Genomic DNA, 15,708 nt, shown 5'->3' on the forward strand with positions numbered 1-15,708 from the left:
TGATTGCACCACTTATCGCACCCAACGCCACCGGGCAGCAAGAGGGCGTCATCGGTATCATGGCCTCTCCGGGTAAAGGGGCTCCTGCGCAGGAGTGGGACGAGATCGTGCCGGCTCCCGACCGTGACGCGACTGCGGCCAGCGGGTTGCGCGACAAGGCGACAGACTTCCTCGCCAGCCACGGCTCGGACGACACTTCTTTTACGTACGAAGAGGAGAAGGCGGTGGTGGGCCGCATCGACCGCCGAGTCTTGCCCCTGATTCTGGGCGCGTACTTCTTCCAGCAGCTGGACAAAAGTTCTCTGAGGTATGCAGCAGCCGACGAAACCCAACACCAACCAACATTAATCTTGTCTAGTTCTACTTCAAGAAAGCTGACCAGATTTTAAAACAGCTACGTTTCCATCTTCGGTATCAGCGACGATGCGCACCTCGTGGGCCAGCAGTACTCGTGGCTGGGCTCGATTCTCTACCTAGCGCAGCTGGTCATGCAGCCGCTGGCGGCCTTTGTGCTCGTGAAGCTGCCCACGGGCAAGGTGCTAGCCACGGCCATCTTCCTCTGGGGCTCGGCGCTGGCCATCATGTCGTCGTGCACAAACTTCCCGTCGCTGCTGGGGCTCCGCTTCGTGCTCGGCTCGTTCGAGGCCATGATCGCGCCGTGCTGCGTCGCTATCACGCAGATGTGGTGGCGCCGCGGCGAGCAGACGATGCGCAACAGCTACTGGAACGCCATGAATGGCGTTACGGCCATCGTCGGTAGTCTCTTCACCTACGGCCTGGGCCACATTCAGAGCGAGCGCCTGTTCAAGTACCAGATTATCTTCATGTTCTGCGGCCTCCTGACGGTCCTGTTTTCGGTTGTCGTATTTGTCCTCATGCCGGACTCGCCTATGGAAGCGAAGTACCTCAGGGATCGCGAGAAGGTGATAGCCGTCGAGAGGCTGCGGGCGAATCAGATGGGCGTCGCTTCGAGAGAGTGGCGCTGGGACCACGTGTGGGAGACTCTGTGGGACTTGAAGACGTGGTGCTGGTTTGTCATCATTGTTGCCATTTCGTACGTCTTCACCCTCCTTCACTTGTTAACTGGAGGGGCGCGACTAATAGTGTCGATAACTAGAATTGCCAGCGGCGGCATTTCCACTTTTGGCAGCCTCATCGTCAAGTCCTTTGGATACACCAACTTCGAGGCCATTCTGTTCAACATCCCGTTCGGAGCCATCCAAATCATTGTCATCATCGGGTCCGGCTGGGTCGCCACCCGGTTCCAGAGCAAAGGGCTCGTGATTGCGGGTGTCAGCGTCTTGCCGGCCGTGGGGACCATCCTGATGCTCACAGTTCCCCGCGCGTACAAGGGAGTGTTGCTGTTTGGCTACTACTTGGTGGGTTACACCTGCTACTTGGCAGCTCTAGGTCGAGTGATGTCTTGCTGATGAACGATGCTCTCTAGGTCTCATGCCTTGCAGCGATCACACCGCTCATCTATGCCTGGCAGGCGCAGAACACGGGCGGAGACACCAAGAAGAAGTGCACCTCGGCCGTGGTGTTCATAGGGATGTGCACCGGGAACGTCATTGGGCCGCTGCTCTTCTCGACCGACCAGGCGCCGCTCTACCGGCCGGGTCTTATTGCTGCTTTGATTATGTTTGTGACGGTGGGCGGGCTGTCAGCGTATGTGCACCTCCCCGCGTTCTGTGACTTGGAGACTTGACGACATACTAACTACTAACTCGGCCGGGCTTGTTGACGATAGACTCATCCCCCTGTACCTCATCATTCTCAACCGTCAACACGCTAAGCAACGCGAGAGGCTAGGGAAGGATGCGGTACTTGTTGACGAGTCGATGCTAGCAAAGAACCAGATGGAAAACAGCAAGGCCGTCGAGATTGAAGGGGGCGGCGCGAACAGAAACCAGAGAGCGCTCGACGAGGACAATGCCATGCGCGACATGACAGATGTCAAGAATGAAGACTTCATCTACGTGTACTGATGGGCGGGAGGAGAGTCGGTTATCCACAGGACAGAAAAGGCAATTGTATCGGAACCTGAGAGGCTGTGGGTTATTATCAACAATGGGAAGCTAATTACGGGTAGTTTCACGAATCATTGATACAAGTTAATGCCTCCTCGGCCGTCTCCCCCTCCCAGATCGTCAATAATTCATACTTCACACCTGCACCGAACCCATAAACAGGCCATTCATCAAAGGTCGTGACTAGTAGCTTGCGTCTCTCGTCGTTGCCAACTCAGATGGTGACCCACGGCTCGATCTTGGTCGCGGGCTCGTCCAGCTCGATCTGGCAGGTGGGCAGGGTGACGCCGTAGTCGTCGTAGGCCAGCACGCCGTCGGCGTCGGGCACGATCCAGCGGCGGTTGAGCAGGTCGCCCTCCTGCGCGCGGTCGTTGAAGTTGTGCGGCGCAAACGAGATGCTGCTGACGGCCTCGGTGTAGAGTGTGACGGGCACGTCCTCGGCCCGCGTGAAGTGGTGCATGCCCAGGTTGAACCACACCACCAGGTCCGTGTCGTCAACGCTCTCCCCGTCAAAAAACTTGAGGAAGTCGTGCTGCGGCGCCTCGGCCAGGTTGACGTTCTGCCAGCTGTTGGCGTACACCTCCGTGTCGTGCTGCTGCGTGACGGCTAGGTGCGACTTGAGGAAGCTGCTCGACTTGCGCGTGAAGGGCGAGTCTCGGATGCTTAGGTGCACGTTGCTGCGCCCCGGCACCAGCCGGTACCCGCGCTTCTCGCCCCACGCGTTGGTCGCATTGTTGTTGACGACGCAGTACATGGTCTGCCCGTTGGCCGCCCAGTTGAACTGAGCCTCGGTCGCCATGTTGGACGTGCGGTACTCCATCTGCTCGAAGCTGCCCAGCTCCGGGTACCACGGCTGCGTCTGGTTGACCACGACCAGCTCCGTGACTTCGAGGCTGTTGGACGCCCCCGCCACGTCGAAGTCGGCCTTGTACGTCAGCACGTGGTCGTGGAAGCTGCCCTGCGTGCCCTGCGAGATGCGCGACCCGAAGCGGGCCTGGCTCTTGTAGTACGGCGAGCTCTGCAGGTACCCCGACGCGCGCGCCGTGATGTCGAGCGACCCGTCGAGGTGGAACGCGTAGTCGAACAGGTAGTCGTAGTTGCCGACCGTGGCCACGGTGCGCGCGTGCAGCGTGGTGCTCTTCACGGACGCGATGTTGGCGAAGCCGTACGCGTTGCCCGATCCGCTGCGGTGCCGTGCCAGCGGGAACCCGTCGTCGGCCTCGAAGATGCAGATGGCGTCGGGGTGCACCTCGGTGTTGCCGGGGCCCTCGGGGAACGTCGCGTTGAGCATGGTGCTGCCGAACGGGCAGTCGAAGCCCTCGAGCAGCGTCGCCGAGTACGTGCCGAAGGCGTAGTACGTGTCGTGGTAGACGGTGCCGGCGGCTTTGGGCTGGAAGCCGGCGTACTGCGCCGCCGCCTCCTGCAGGGTGAGCTCGTACAGCACGCGGTCGCCCTTGAACTTGATGTCGTAGAACTGCAGGCCCAGCGTGCGCGTGAAGGCCATGTAGAAGCTCCAGCCCATGTACTCGACGTACTGCTGCTCGACGTCGACCTTGTACCGCTTGCCGCCGATCTCGATGCTCTGCGGCGCTAGGCGGTCCTCGAGGTCGCGCACCCCCGTCTCGGGCTTGTGGTCCAGCAGCGCCCACGTCTGGTCGCGCGTCTGCGGGAACTCGCTCGTCAGCTCGCCGGCGTCGAACGCCGCGCGCAGCTCCGAGGCCGTCGCGAAGAAGCGCTCGTTGGTCACGTAGCCCTTGAGCGCGTACTTGCTCGCGTCGGTACCCGTGATGTCCAGCAGCACAAAGAGGTCGATGGGCGTCATGTAGGATGCAAGCCCGGGGTAGCGGAACATGAAGGTCAGGTAGGCCGTCTCGCCGTCGCGCGAGGTGGGCGTGGTGCTGGCTGCCGTGAGGTTGGTGCCCTTGTCGGCGGACCCGAGGTACGCGCCGTCGAAGAGGGCGACGGTGATGTCGGCGACCTCGGTCATGACCGCCTTCAGCAGCGGCTGGACCGCGGCCGAGCGCTTTCCATCAAAGTACCGCCCGTTGTAGGGGACCTGGCCGCCCTTGCCGCCGTTGAAGGCGAAGTCGTACTTCTGGATGGTCGTGTCCGACGAGAACGGCAGCGGCCCGACCATGTACTCTTGGGAAACCGGCTCCGCCTTGCCGCCCTCGAAGATGACGACACGGGCGTACTTTGGCGGCGCCGCCTCGTTGCCGTCAATGTAGGGCAGAATCTGGGACTTGTTGGTGTCTAATATGGGTCAGCTTCTTCCTCCCGTGAATCAAGCAATGGCCGGCACAACTCACTCAGGGTGTCGATGAACCAGACATAATTGTCGGTGAGGGTCGCATTTTCCGATGCCGTGAGGTTGAGGCCGGTTTCAGGGGCGTGTACGAATTCGTAGACGGCCTTGGCATCGGCGGGAGAAATCGAGGACCACGGGTTTGCCTTGGGAGCCTTGACGGTCGGGGCCGAGTCAGACAAGCCGCAGGGGGTCGTGCCGTTGGTGAAGCTCATGGCCCGGCGCCAAAATCCGGCGTCGGGACGAGCGGCCACCGGCGTGGCCGTGGCCACGAGGGCTGCCAGCAAGCACTGGGTTATCATGTTGAGTTGATGTTGGACTGTCGTGGATGTTGGACAGTCAGGGATGCTGGATGGCGATGGAGCTTCAGTCTCTGGGCCGAGGAGTAGGGGGCTTATATGCTCAGCAGCAGAGGCAGTAGCCGGCCGGACGTCTCACCAAGGTGGTGGCGGGCAGCCTGCTTGACAGAACTCCAATGCGTCGGTGCGCTTGCCGAACGCCAAGCACCACAGAGGAGGCATTTACTTGGCAGCAAAAGATAAGAGCGCAGACGATCTCCACCGGAACTCAGTCTATTGACGATGATTCAGAACCCGCCGAATCCTTCCCAGCCTTGTCCTGTCGACAAAGCATGACGACATCGCTGTTTTCGTCTGCATCTCCGCTCCTATCCGGTGCCGTGGGAGGGATTCCGTGGCGTTTTTCAGTCTTGGCAGCTTTGAAAGCAAATGTAAAGACTATCCGATATCCTCCATTGGTCTTGGCGGGTTCCGAGCATGCGGAACAGATGCCACACGTCGCTGGCGTGGGTTTCCCCGGTCCTATGCACGTATCACACGCGGAGGTTGGTCGTCTAGCCGAGACATGCTGCAAGAGGGATAATTAGCCATCACAGGTGTTGACTGCAGGTGTGCTATCCTATCCGAGCGGTGTGGCTGCTTCTCCCAGATCTTGATCTCGGCCGGCATCTCGAGGACTGGACACCCCCAATATCTATTCCTAGTCCTAATGGACGTCGAAAGCGGAGGCAAAGTCTTGGAGCTGATAAGATTGCCGCGTGGAATATCAAGAAATGCTATGACCAACTGAATTTCCGGAGCGTTGCAAGCCAGTCGTTTCCGTCAGTCACCCAGTATTTTGCGGTACTGTGCTTAGTTCGAGGCAGCCAAGCCCGCCTTCCAGATGCGGAATCGCAGTGCGGCGGCCACAATAGAACCGAAGATGCCGGCCGGCCGGTTTTCGGGCTGTGCCAAGACGCCATTGCTTCGCAACCAGTCTAGCACGAACGCCAACCCCTCCCGATTAGGAGCCGTGAAGATAGGAGATAACGGCGCGAGGTAATAGCAATGATGCTCAGCCAGACTCTCCATTGAGAGACGATGTCGGATTCCGAAGGACGGGACTTGCGTGCGGCAATGTCGGTGAGGGGTTTCGAGTTGGCAATGGAGTCAGTAGCTGACGACGGCACCAAAGTTGGCCGGTCTGGCCGGTCTATTGACTCTATAGCCTAGTTCCGTTGCACTTCCAAAACGAGACACCCATTCCTAATTTCCCCTCGACAATTGAAGGGGGATATTTGCGTATATATGGACCTTTTGTTCGTAGAGGGAGAGAGCAGGACATTGCATAGGGAGAGAGCAGGACACTGCATAGGGAGAGAGCAGGACACTGCATAGGGAGTGAAAGGATCAAGTCGAGCACCTTGCCTACATTTCTGTGTGCTTTCGAGAGACGTTATGATGGTATGCAGAATTTCAGAGAAACGCGGGTTTTGGCAGCCCTAAATAGACATGGCTTGCCGACATGGCCTGCCGCCTCGTGTTTTGGTCTGCTGCACCCCCTGACGAGCTGCATCTCGATCGATAGAATGTGGCGCTGAGGTGGTATCGTGACCCGTGAGGGTAGTGCGGGTCGCCTGGGACCCGGAATGGGTGTGATCAATGGGAGTTTTGGGGAATTCCTAGAGCAAAGGACTGGCATCGCATCAGTGCTACAGGCGTCTTGGGCACAATCTCGCGTCCAATAACACTGAATGATGGTGAAGGAGAACAACAAAGGGTGTCGTTGCTGCTTGCAAACTCGCGCCCTTCAGGCCAACGGGGCCATGGTCTGGACCTCCCTGTGCCAGCAGGCTGCTAGTAATAGCCGCACACCTCCAGCCAACTGGAAGAAAAAAAAGCAGCGCACCACAAAGCCGCGGTTCAATCTCGGTGGCCGGGAGCAGTGCCTGAATTCAACCCAACCTGTCACACGTGTTGGCCACAAAGGTTTAAAGCGCAAAGAGAGTTGAGTTGGCATGTAATCGTGCATGTCGTGCCCCAGGCAAACACGTCTTGGCCAATCCCGCGTTGCTTGGCCTTGCTTGGCATTTTCTAGCCGTAGTGTCTTACGTATATATGTCCGAGAGCTGGCAGAGCTGACGGGAGGCTTGGTGAGGCAGGCGGCCAATAGGGGGTGCCCCCTGACGCCACCAACTTGCCCAACAGCCGAATCTGCCTCGAACCAATCAATACGAGAGACCTGAATTCGCTGGCCAAGCCATCACGCGGCTATGCTTTGTGCTTCGCCCCGCGGTGCCTGAGCCGCATCTCAGCTTTCAGAGAAGTTGGTTTCTATATATTCTCAAAGTCTCCTTGGCTTCGTTCTCTTTTTCCATCTTCCGTCCCCACCGCCATCTCCACATTCCACATCACCCAGCAACAGCCAGACTCTGAAACTCACAGCATCATGGCCAAACTCATCTGGGCCATCTCTCTCGTGGCACTCCTGGTGCCCCTATCGGCAGCCCAGAACCTCATGGCCACCAACACGGAGAACTACAACAGCCCTCTAGGCACGCACTGCCCGCAAGTTGCGGCCGCAACCGAGTAATTAAGTCCCAAACACCATCCGCGCCTCTCTTGACTAGACGTGCCTAACGCAACTCCCACAGGGCATATGAGTCCTGCGTGCTGTCCTACACGGCCGTCCAGACGAACTGCGTCAGCTCGCTGCACTCTAACAATGCCGATTCGGCCACGGCCCTCATCGACACGGAGTGCATCTGCAGCTTCTACCTTGCGGCGTCGTAAGTCTCTCTGCGCACGCCCGTTGCAAGTCCAATTGACTCCCCGGGAAGCTAACAACACCCACCCGGCCACCAGACCATGTGCGTCTGCGTGGTGCGACCAGACAGGCTACTCCATCTTCGTCGACAACTACTCGCGCTGCGTGCGCGACCTCGGGACCGGCGGCAAGCCCACGCCCGCGCCTACCACTCCGGGAACCGGCAGCCCGGCTGTGACTACGCCGCCGCCTACGGGCACTGGTACGGCCGCCGGCTCGCAGTCCACGTCCACCAAGAGCAGCGCCGGCAGCAGCAGTCTCCCGCTCTTCTACAGCAGCCTCCTCGCCTATAGCAGCCTCCTTGCCGCGGGCTTCGTTTGTGCTGTCGCTTTCTGTCTCTGATGATTGATGATTAATGTCGTGGATTGGGCGGTGGGGATGGAAGTGCTTGCAGATCGCTTAGTGACTGGGTGTGTTAAGCTCGCTCGCTCGCTTTGTTGATTGGATTGGCGTTGTGGGATTGAAGGAAGATAGCGGCCTGATTGACGGGAAGCTGACGAGCGCTTTGTTTACACCCCCTTGATGACTAGATTTGGAGAAGCCGCCCTGCGGACTCAACGACTTACGGCTTATATAGGACAATTCTCCTATTAGAACTAATTACGGCGGTCAACTTAATGTCAGTCAAATGAGAAAGTGTCTCAAATTGTAATAGTCGGAAACCATTCCCTATATCGGACAGTTACTAGCGCATTCGCTTCAAGCCCTCCTCCAGCTTGTCGACCTGGGCGCGCAGCTTATTGATCTCGTTAGTCCTTGCAAGACGCTTGCGCTGCAGCTCGGCGATCCTACCGATGACCTCCTTGATAGTCTCGCCCAGCTCGCTGTGGAGGTGACGGCCCGCGGCGGTCTCGGCCAGTTTGCCGCCGTTGGCAGCGAGCTCGCCCTGGCCCTGCAGCTCGACGGGGCAGCCGCCGTCTGCAAAGGCCACGAGGTGCCGCACAATAGCAGCCGCCGACAGCGCAAGAAAGGCGCCAAGCTTCGAGTCTGTCTGCTCGTCCTGGGACCTTCCGGGTCGGGCAAGTCGACCTTCATGTCCGCGCCGCGCGGGCTGAGACAGGACGCCGACATCGTCAGCCATGGCATCGAGTCACGTAGGTGCCGTTCCCTCTCCGCCTAGTTAATTAACAGACTGGGCACGAGCCGACAGAAAAATCAACAGACACCTCAGTATGCACACCCCGTGCCGCCTCGACAGGTATGCCACCGAGTTCATCCTCGTAGACACGCCGGGCTTCAACGACACGAACCGCGACGACCTCGACATCCTGCGCGCCGTCGCCAACTTCATCGCTTCCAGCCCGGCAATCGATATCCCGCCCGTAGCCGGCGTCGTCCTGACGCACAATATCACGCAGAACCGCGTCACGGGCTCAGCCCGCCTCAACCTCGCCGTGCTCAAGGCGCTCGTCCAAGAGGAGCGCGCCAGGCTGCATGATGATCAGGCGCGCCATGCTGGCGTTGCCGGGCAGGGGCAGACTCGGAGTCCCGCTCGGAATTTGCTGGTGTGCGACGACGCGAAATACCGGGAATCGAGCCCATCGGAAGACACTCGAGGCGTTGGCGGCGACAGATATCTAGACTACCGCGGAAGATGAAGACTTGGCTAGCGGAAAAATCGACCGCCCACAAAGACAGGCCGCTCGCGGAAGGCTTGATCAAGTGGAAAGTCTGGCGTTGTTCGTGTACAGTACACGAAGATAGCCCGGTTTCTTGATAAGCTGTAATGCCTGGTTTGATGGCCAGATACTAATTAAGTCCGGGGTTAGAATTAGAGTCCCAGGCTTCTCCTGTCTTTAGACATTGGAGTTCTAGTTCTTGTTTGTAGAGACATGTTGCAAATGGGATATGGTAGGGAATCACCAGGACCAAATAGAGCTAGAGGTCAGACAATAGGGGTCCAGGGGGTTCCGCCTTCGCCAAGGAACCCGGCGGGCCGGGCAAGTGACAGACGTGATCTATCTTTACATATCCACCCGCGCAGCCCAAGTCCAACAAGCTTCCGCTGTCGCACAAACGACTTGAGGAACAACAAGATCAATCGGGTACGGTGTAACGGTAACATCAGTGACTCTCACTCACTAGCCCCGGGTTCGATTCCCGGTATCCGAATATGCGTATACTTTTGCCGGTCGCGGTGCTGGTCGCGGTGCTGGCCGCTAAGGGGTCTGTTTGCTTTTTATTTGTTGATGTTAGTTACATACATACAGTTGATGGCTTCACCATGTTCACCGCCGTTGCTCGACACGTTCACAACGAACTTACAATAACAAGAAAACTAGGCTCTTAAATTCAGGTCATGAAATAAGCCCCGTCTAAGTCCACAACGCGCGCTGCCTGCCCGTTGGTCTAATTAGAACTAATGAGTCATTATAATCATCAAAAAGAATTAGAGCGCCGTATTCCGCCGTATTCCGTCTAGTTCTAGCCACGCCCCCAGATCAAACCCCACGGAAAAGAAGAGAAACCAATCTACCCAGTCTATGTCCAGTCAAATACAAACTAGCAGATAGCGCAGCGTGGACTTTGTCATGCATGACCTCTCACACATTGCGGAGAGAAGCCAGTAATTAATTAGAGCAGGCGCCAAAAAACCCTCCCCCCCTTAAGAAAGAAAAACACAAGACATCATCAATCCGAGTCCTCATCATGCCCCGGCCAGACGATCTCGCGGCGGTACACGGCCCTGACGCAGCGATAGCCGATAACCAGCCACGCGAGGAACAGCAGCGCGGTCATGACAGAGGCAAGCCAGAGGACACCGTCCGAGTGCAGCGCGGCGCCGATGCGGACGGTAGCGATGCAGAACCCGACGTTGGGGAACACGAAGCTCCACCAGCTGAGGTGGAAGCGCGCGTCGGGCATGCCGGCGGCGGCCACGGCCGCCGACGCCGACGCGAAGAACCAGAAGCTCAGCCCCCACAGGAACACGGCCGCGCTGAGCGCCAGCAGCTGGATCCCCGCGGCCAGCGTGTCCGTGTCGCCGAGCCCGGCCAGCGCCGACGCGATGACGGCGGTGGTGGGTGCTGCCGCTGCCGCCGAGTACGACGGCGGCGACAACGACGGCGACGGGTACAGCGCGGCGAAGATGCGCGGCACGTCGGCGGCCATGGCGACGAGGGCGGCGCAGGTGAAGCTCGGCGGGCCGACGGCGATGAACATGCCGGGGCGTTGGACGGGGAGCCCGTAGGCCATGAGGCGGTGGAGGTAGGTAGCGAAGAAGAAGACGGACACCAAAATGCCGAGGCCTTGGGCGGCGAGGCCGGCGCAGTCGATGGCGAGGGCCTGGTCGGCGGGCTGCGTGTCGGAGAAGGACCCGGCCAGCGTGCCGGTCAGCATGACGGGGAAGATAGGCAGGATCCAGGCGGGCGTCATGGCGCCGAGCGTCAGGCGGCGCTCGGCCTTGACGGTGAACAGCAGGTGGTACTGGATGATGGAGAAGGCGAAGGTCACGGCGAGGTAGATCCAGAAGGTGACGCGCAGGAAGCCGGACAGGCCCGGGGACGCCGGCCCGGCGTCGGCCGGCAGGAACAGCGCCGTGTACTGCTTGATGTTGGTGAGGATGGCCGCGGCAGACAGGAACAGGGTCGGGATGAAGAGCGCCTCGGTCGGGTGCGTGAAGACGCGCCGCACGGTGCGCTTGTACAGCACAAAGCGCAGCACCAGGGCGACGGAGATGATGGCGAAGAAGACGAGGTCTAGGATGAAGATGACGAGGCCAATGTATGACAGCCCCGGGAAGCGGTGCGGGGTTATGGCCAGGATCAGGGCAATGCCGCTTGTCGACATGCTTCATTGGGGGGGGGGGGGGGGACGGGACATGTCAGCTGGGGGTTTGTTTGAGGTAATCGGGAGAGACGTACGTTAACGTGTACCATGCAAAGGTGAAGTGCATGAGCCTCTCGCGCCATGGCAGGCTGGGCTGCATATACGTCGGCACCTTCTCGAGGACGAGACGCGGCTCCAGCTCGGCCGCTGCCGGGGCGCAAGTTGCCACCGAGTCTCTTCGGGGCCAGGGCGCGTTGTGGGGGTCGACGGCGGCCGGGGCTGTCTCCGGCGCCTTGTCGGCCGCTGCATCGCGGTTGCGCTGTTGTTCTAGATCAATCTCGAGTTGGTGATCCCTTACGCCGGTCGCCATCTTGGAGCGGCGATGGTCGTGGTGGTGCGCGAGCTCTGCTGCTGCTGCTGGTGCCAGTGGTGGCGGGATGAAGAGCTCGCGATCCGTCCCCTGCATGCCAAATTTATGGTTCGACGATTTGCAGCGTCGGGTTGGTTATCTCCTAGGTCGCAGCAGGTGGGGCGAGCAACGAGAGTGTCATGGTTGTTTTCGTGTGCTGTGCGTGCTGCAGCCAACGGAATGCGGCCTGTTACTGGCCAACATGTCTCGAGTGCAGAGTGTTGTTGCTTGTCTAAACAAGGGCAAGTCAAACGGAACAGTGAGAATGAGCAATTGCCTTGACCGAGCTGCCCCGCCCGCATCTCTTACGTCGCCTGAAAAGCTCGAGGCCGTCGTGTTCCAGGGGGTCCCAGCGGTGGTCAGGCACAGTTGGGCAATTTCATGATTGGGTTAGGGTTATGCAGGCCTGGCCGGAAGAAAAGTGGCGTGATGTCGCGTTGCCACGAACCCTGATGCAGGTTGAGAAAGTGCATCAATGACAACTGTCGTCGTCACTAGCAAGGCAGCCTGTCTTGACGTCCAACCGTTCGCACATTGTTGTGGGAGGAGAGCTAGCCGCCGTTGAGAGCTAGTCGCCGTTTGTGTTCCAGTATGCACTCAAAACACAGTCCTCGATGAAACTTGATAATTGAGGAGAAAAACGCAACCAATCCTGTAGCTCAATCAATGCAAGCACGAATCAAAATATAAGCACAATCATTAGACGTTCACTGAACGGGCGACAAAGCTCCTACAGATGTGTGCCTCAATGGTGCCTCAATGGTGCCTCAATGGGGTGTGCCTCAAGCTTAATTACTAAATTCTTAATTATTCCGTCATGACCGTTCTGTTGTAACTAGATGGCTCCCATCAAAGCTGTCGCAACAACAAATAACCGCAGTAGCAGTAGTCGAAAATGAAAATGCGCGCTTGCTCGACACATCGGCAGTCTTGACGCAGCCCTACCACCGTTTCAAGGCGTGCGGTCTCTAGCTACCTAAGCTGCTAAGGTACTCACCTGCGCTAGCTCATGCTGACTATTATGTGCTCGCCTAGTCACGGCATAATAGCCACAGCGTCGGGCACCTGTCCCTCACACACACAACCAACGCAATGATGATAGCAGCCACACGTCATGCCCGATGCGCACAATACAATTCAGCTCAGCAGTCCCTTGAAGACACACACATAGTGCGAGACTTGAACCGTGGCAAGGAAACGCATGAATGCATCTGTCGCTAGTTATCCGTAGAAAAAAAAGAGTTCCTTCCTCCCAGTTGTCCTGTCCCATGACTTCTAACCATTATATCGTCCCAGCATCTGAACATGCATCCAAAGAAATGAAAACGCTGACTGACTGCCAAAAAGCCCAGCAATGAGTTAGTCAACCATGAGAAAGCCCTCACTCCCAATGAGTCTAAGACCATCAGTCCCCATGTCCCATATCCCATATCCCATGTAAGTGATATCCACAAAAATGTGTAAGAGAAAGAACTCTGGTATGTTCATTGAGCCCAAATGTGAGAATGACACGCCCTCTAATAAGAAATAAAAAAAGGGCATCGATGCCGAGTCGTAAGATCATACCGAGTAAGTATCCAACGAAACCAAAGACGAAGCAATGTAGATGTGTTCGCTGACTGTGTAAGTACTCGAAATCACAAGGTATTGACAATGGTAGACGGCGGGTATGTATGCGTGTGACTGCTGCCGTCCGAAGCGAATGGTTTAGCACGCCGAGATCGCAAGCTCCCGAGTTTGTTGTCCATCAAACCGAGGTGTGATCACTTCAAGGCGTCTAGCGGCGGTAGTCGAGGCGTCGAGACGCACAGACCCAGACAGCCAAACACCCAAAGCAGAACCTGCATACGCCGAGAGAGAAAAAGAAACAAAAAGGAAAGCAATGCAGCTCCTCCCTAGACCAGCCCCAAGAAAATGCCGACGTCGGATGTAGTGTAACCTAATCTAATATGCCCGTCTGTGTGTGCGTGTGTAAGAGCTAGCGTACGGCGAAATGGGGAGATTCTAGTCGGTGACTTGCGGTGAGACGATAGAGATGCTTTTCCCAGCTTGTGTGATGCGAAAAGTGCGAATATGTTATGCGGTGTATGAAGCGGGTGCGACCAATAAATTAGATGAAGATGCACACGGATATGATCGGCTGGTGGGCGGCGTATGGTTGGGTTGCTGCCTAGGTTGCTCCATCGGCTAGGCCTGCCTCGCTCGCGAGGAGGGTCCTGAAAAGAGGGGGGAGGAGCCAGTCAGAGTGTGCGCTGATGAGTCTCGGTGTGACAATGCTGTTGTGCAACCGTGCAGCGAATGCCAGATGCCGTGGGAATGCCGGGTCGGGTCGGGCCGGGGCGCCGGTGTAGACGCCAAAGATTATCGAGGGGAGAAATAAAAACAGCGAGGGCGACGGCAAGCAGAAAGCCGACAAGCAGAAAGCCGACAAGCAGAAAGCCGACAAGCAGCCTTTTATTGTTTGCCGTCTTTTGTTGTTGCAGCTGTCTTGCACCCGTGTAAGTGGTGGGTGTTGTCGATCCTGGATCGCTCCCGTGGTCTCCCGCGGCTCTCTTCCTCATTGTTGCCGCCGTTGCTGAGCCTCCTCCGCTCTTCCTCGTACCAGGTGCTCAACGGCTTGCCGCCAAACATGAGGTCATCGTCCTCGATGACTGTGGCCATCATCCATGAGTAGCTGCCCAGATCAATCTCGCGCACCGTCGGGTCCGGAACGTGGAGGTTGGGAACGAGCGTGTAGGGCTGAGAGGTGGCTCGCTCTGACGGCGAGCTCTTGGGCGAAGACATGGTGTTGGTAGGCGTGAGAGAAGACGGGACGGTGTAAAGTCGCGACGTCGATGGCAAGTAGGCGGGCGACAGAAAGATGTCCGTTCGGCAGACAAAGAAAGAATGCTTCTTCACCTTCTAGAGCAGCAGAGCCTCTTTGTTGTTGTAGTAGAAGAAAGAGAGGAGAGCTCTGTCAGTTGTGGTGGGGGTGGGGCTGCCACAAATAAGGCGAAAGGATGTGCTGTTTGTCTTGGTGCGTTGGTCAGGCTGTCGGTGACACAAGTCGTCGGGAGCTTGGCCAGCAAGCAAGGCCAAGCAAGCAAGGCAGCGGTCACAAAGTTAGGCCGCGTAAGAGAGAGGGGAGCTTCCTGTGCTGTGGTCTCTTGCAGTGGCAGGGAGCAGAGCGTGCGACGTGCAGTGCGACGTCCTAGCTGCGAGCGCTAGCTGAGCTTCGTCCTCCGCAATTCCTATCGACCACCTACGAGCCGAGGCAGGCTGCTCTGCTGCGAATTTAAAATCGATCCCAGGTGGTTGGACAAGGCGCGTCTCCGGTTCATAAGCTTCGGCATGGAAACGCGGGGTGCAGGTCTCCGTCGCGTTTCGGCAAACTCAAATACGTCGTCGCCAGGCGCGGGGTTTGTGCCGAATTAGGTAGCTCGGAAACAATAGGGGGGTGGTCGAGGTGCCAGGCGTGCTTCTCGGTTTCCCTAAAATCGGACCGCGCGGTGGGGTTGCTCCTTCAAGAAGGCCACTGCTGTGCCGGCCGATCGCAAAAAATGGATGAGACTTGGGAGGGGCCCAAAAGTCGAGCCAGGTCGAGCAGACGGCGGGCTAGGCGGTTTAAGACTCGGGCCCAGCGGTGTCAGCGCGCTCCTGGCAGCCCAAGGCGATTCGCCTCAGCTGATTTTCCCTGGAGGCTGTGGAAGCGAGTGAGATACGGCGACGGCGGGAACGGATGTCGACGTCGGATGTCGGTCGGCCAAATACGACGTGACAATGGAGATGGGTGGGTGTTGGCGCAGCTGACGTTCGATCAGACGCTAAAGTCGATGCAGCGGTTGGCGGGCTGGACAAGCCTCTATTAAATAGATACCGCCTAGCTGGGCAGCCATCAAGATTCCAGCCAGCCCTCTGAGCGTCAACTTGCTCCAGTGTGCTCCGTCGGGGGAAGGGGGGGCAGGCGAAATGCATGCGAATCTTGGTGGTAATGACGTTTTGCTGAGGCGCGCTTTCGGCGTTGCGGTTCCCCTAAAACGGTACCTGATTGACACGGCCGCCTGTCGCCACCACCCGCACAAAAAACTCCGGGGCGATGAAGTACAAAGCCT

At 58.0% G+C, this 15,708-nt stretch overlaps 6 protein-coding genes and 1 non-coding gene across 7 annotated transcripts; 4 read left to right on the plus strand and 3 right to left on the minus strand.

Moving 5' to 3' along the window:
* Positions 1-59: 59 nt before the first annotated feature.
* Positions 60-1,988, plus strand: B0T26DRAFT_650050 (major facilitator superfamily domain-containing protein; the record flags this gene model as incomplete). The annotated part of the gene is made up of 5 exons (XM_060438146.1): positions 60-307; positions 395-1,054; positions 1,127-1,379; positions 1,448-1,668; positions 1,751-1,988. 5 exons carry the CDS (start codon positions 60-62, stop codon positions 1,986-1,988), a joined length of 1,620 nt encoding a protein of 539 aa, XP_060295333.1.
* A 256-nt stretch (positions 1,989-2,244) lies between these two features.
* On the minus strand, positions 2,245-4,637 carry B0T26DRAFT_651022 (copper amine oxidase; the record flags this gene model as incomplete). The annotated part of the gene is made up of 3 exons (XM_060438240.1): positions 2,245-3,279; positions 3,403-4,283; positions 4,340-4,637. 3 exons carry the CDS (start codon positions 4,635-4,637, stop codon positions 2,245-2,247), a joined length of 2,214 nt encoding a protein of 737 aa, XP_060295334.1.
* Positions 4,638-6,628: 1,991 nt separating this feature from the next.
* B0T26DRAFT_719268 (uncharacterized protein) lies at positions 6,629-8,257 on the plus strand. Its single transcript, XM_060442410.1, has 3 exons — positions 6,629-7,202; positions 7,268-7,402; positions 7,479-8,257. Exons 1-3 carry the CDS (start codon positions 7,063-7,065, stop codon positions 7,780-7,782), a joined length of 579 nt encoding a protein of 192 aa, XP_060295335.1. The 5' UTR covers positions 6,629-7,062; the 3' UTR covers positions 7,783-8,257.
* An 87-nt stretch (positions 8,258-8,344) lies between these two features.
* Positions 8,345-9,512, plus strand: B0T26DRAFT_719270 (uncharacterized protein). The gene has a single exon (XM_060442411.1). It carries the CDS (start codon positions 8,613-8,615, stop codon positions 9,036-9,038), a length of 426 nt encoding a protein of 141 aa, XP_060295336.1. The 5' UTR covers positions 8,345-8,612; the 3' UTR covers positions 9,039-9,512.
* Positions 9,482-9,552, plus strand: B0T26DRAFT_t172. Its single transcript has one exon. It is a non-coding gene; the product is annotated as a tRNA-Glu (tRNA).
* A 519-nt stretch (positions 9,553-10,071) lies between these two features.
* Positions 10,072-11,578, minus strand: B0T26DRAFT_742471 (voltage-dependent anion channel-domain-containing protein; the record flags this gene model as incomplete). Its single annotated transcript, XM_060444120.1, has 2 exons — positions 10,072-11,230; positions 11,304-11,578. 2 exons carry the CDS (start codon positions 11,576-11,578, stop codon positions 10,072-10,074), a joined length of 1,434 nt encoding a protein of 477 aa, XP_060295337.1.
* A 2,493-nt stretch (positions 11,579-14,071) lies between these two features.
* B0T26DRAFT_678284 (uncharacterized protein) lies at positions 14,072-14,401 on the minus strand (the record flags this gene model as incomplete). The annotated part of the gene is made up of 1 exon (XM_060440207.1): positions 14,072-14,401. The coding sequence occupies one exon, from the start codon at positions 14,399-14,401 to the stop codon at positions 14,072-14,074; it is 330 nt and encodes a 109-aa protein (XP_060295338.1).
* Positions 14,402-15,708: the final 1,307 nt, after the last annotated feature.

Source organism: Lasiosphaeria miniovina (genome assembly GCF_030549165.1).
Source record: "Lasiosphaeria miniovina strain SMH2392-1A chromosome Unknown B0T26scaffold_5, whole genome shotgun sequence".
NCBI classification, from domain to species: Eukaryota; Fungi; Ascomycota; class Sordariomycetes; order Sordariales; family Lasiosphaeriaceae; genus Lasiosphaeria; species Lasiosphaeria miniovina.

What these genes read in the sequence shown, in the direction of transcription:
- B0T26DRAFT_719268 (XM_060442410.1), top strand. Translation starts at nt 7,063, where the DNA reads ATGGCCAAACTCATCTGGGCCATCTCTCTCGTGGCACTCCTGGTGCCC. An exon ending in CAAGTTGCGGCCGCAACCGA is followed by an intron (nt 7,203 to 7,267) that starts GTAATTAAGTCC and finishes CAACTCCCACAG; the next exon opens with GGCATATGAGTCCTGCGTGC. An exon ending in AGCTTCTACCTTGCGGCGTC is followed by an intron (nt 7,403 to 7,478) that starts GTAAGTCTCTCT and finishes CCCGGCCACCAG; the next exon opens with ACCATGTGCGTCTGCGTGGT.
- B0T26DRAFT_719270 (XM_060442411.1), top strand. Translation starts at nt 8,613, where the DNA reads ATGCACACCCCGTGCCGCCTCGACAGGTATGCCACCGAGTTCATCCTC.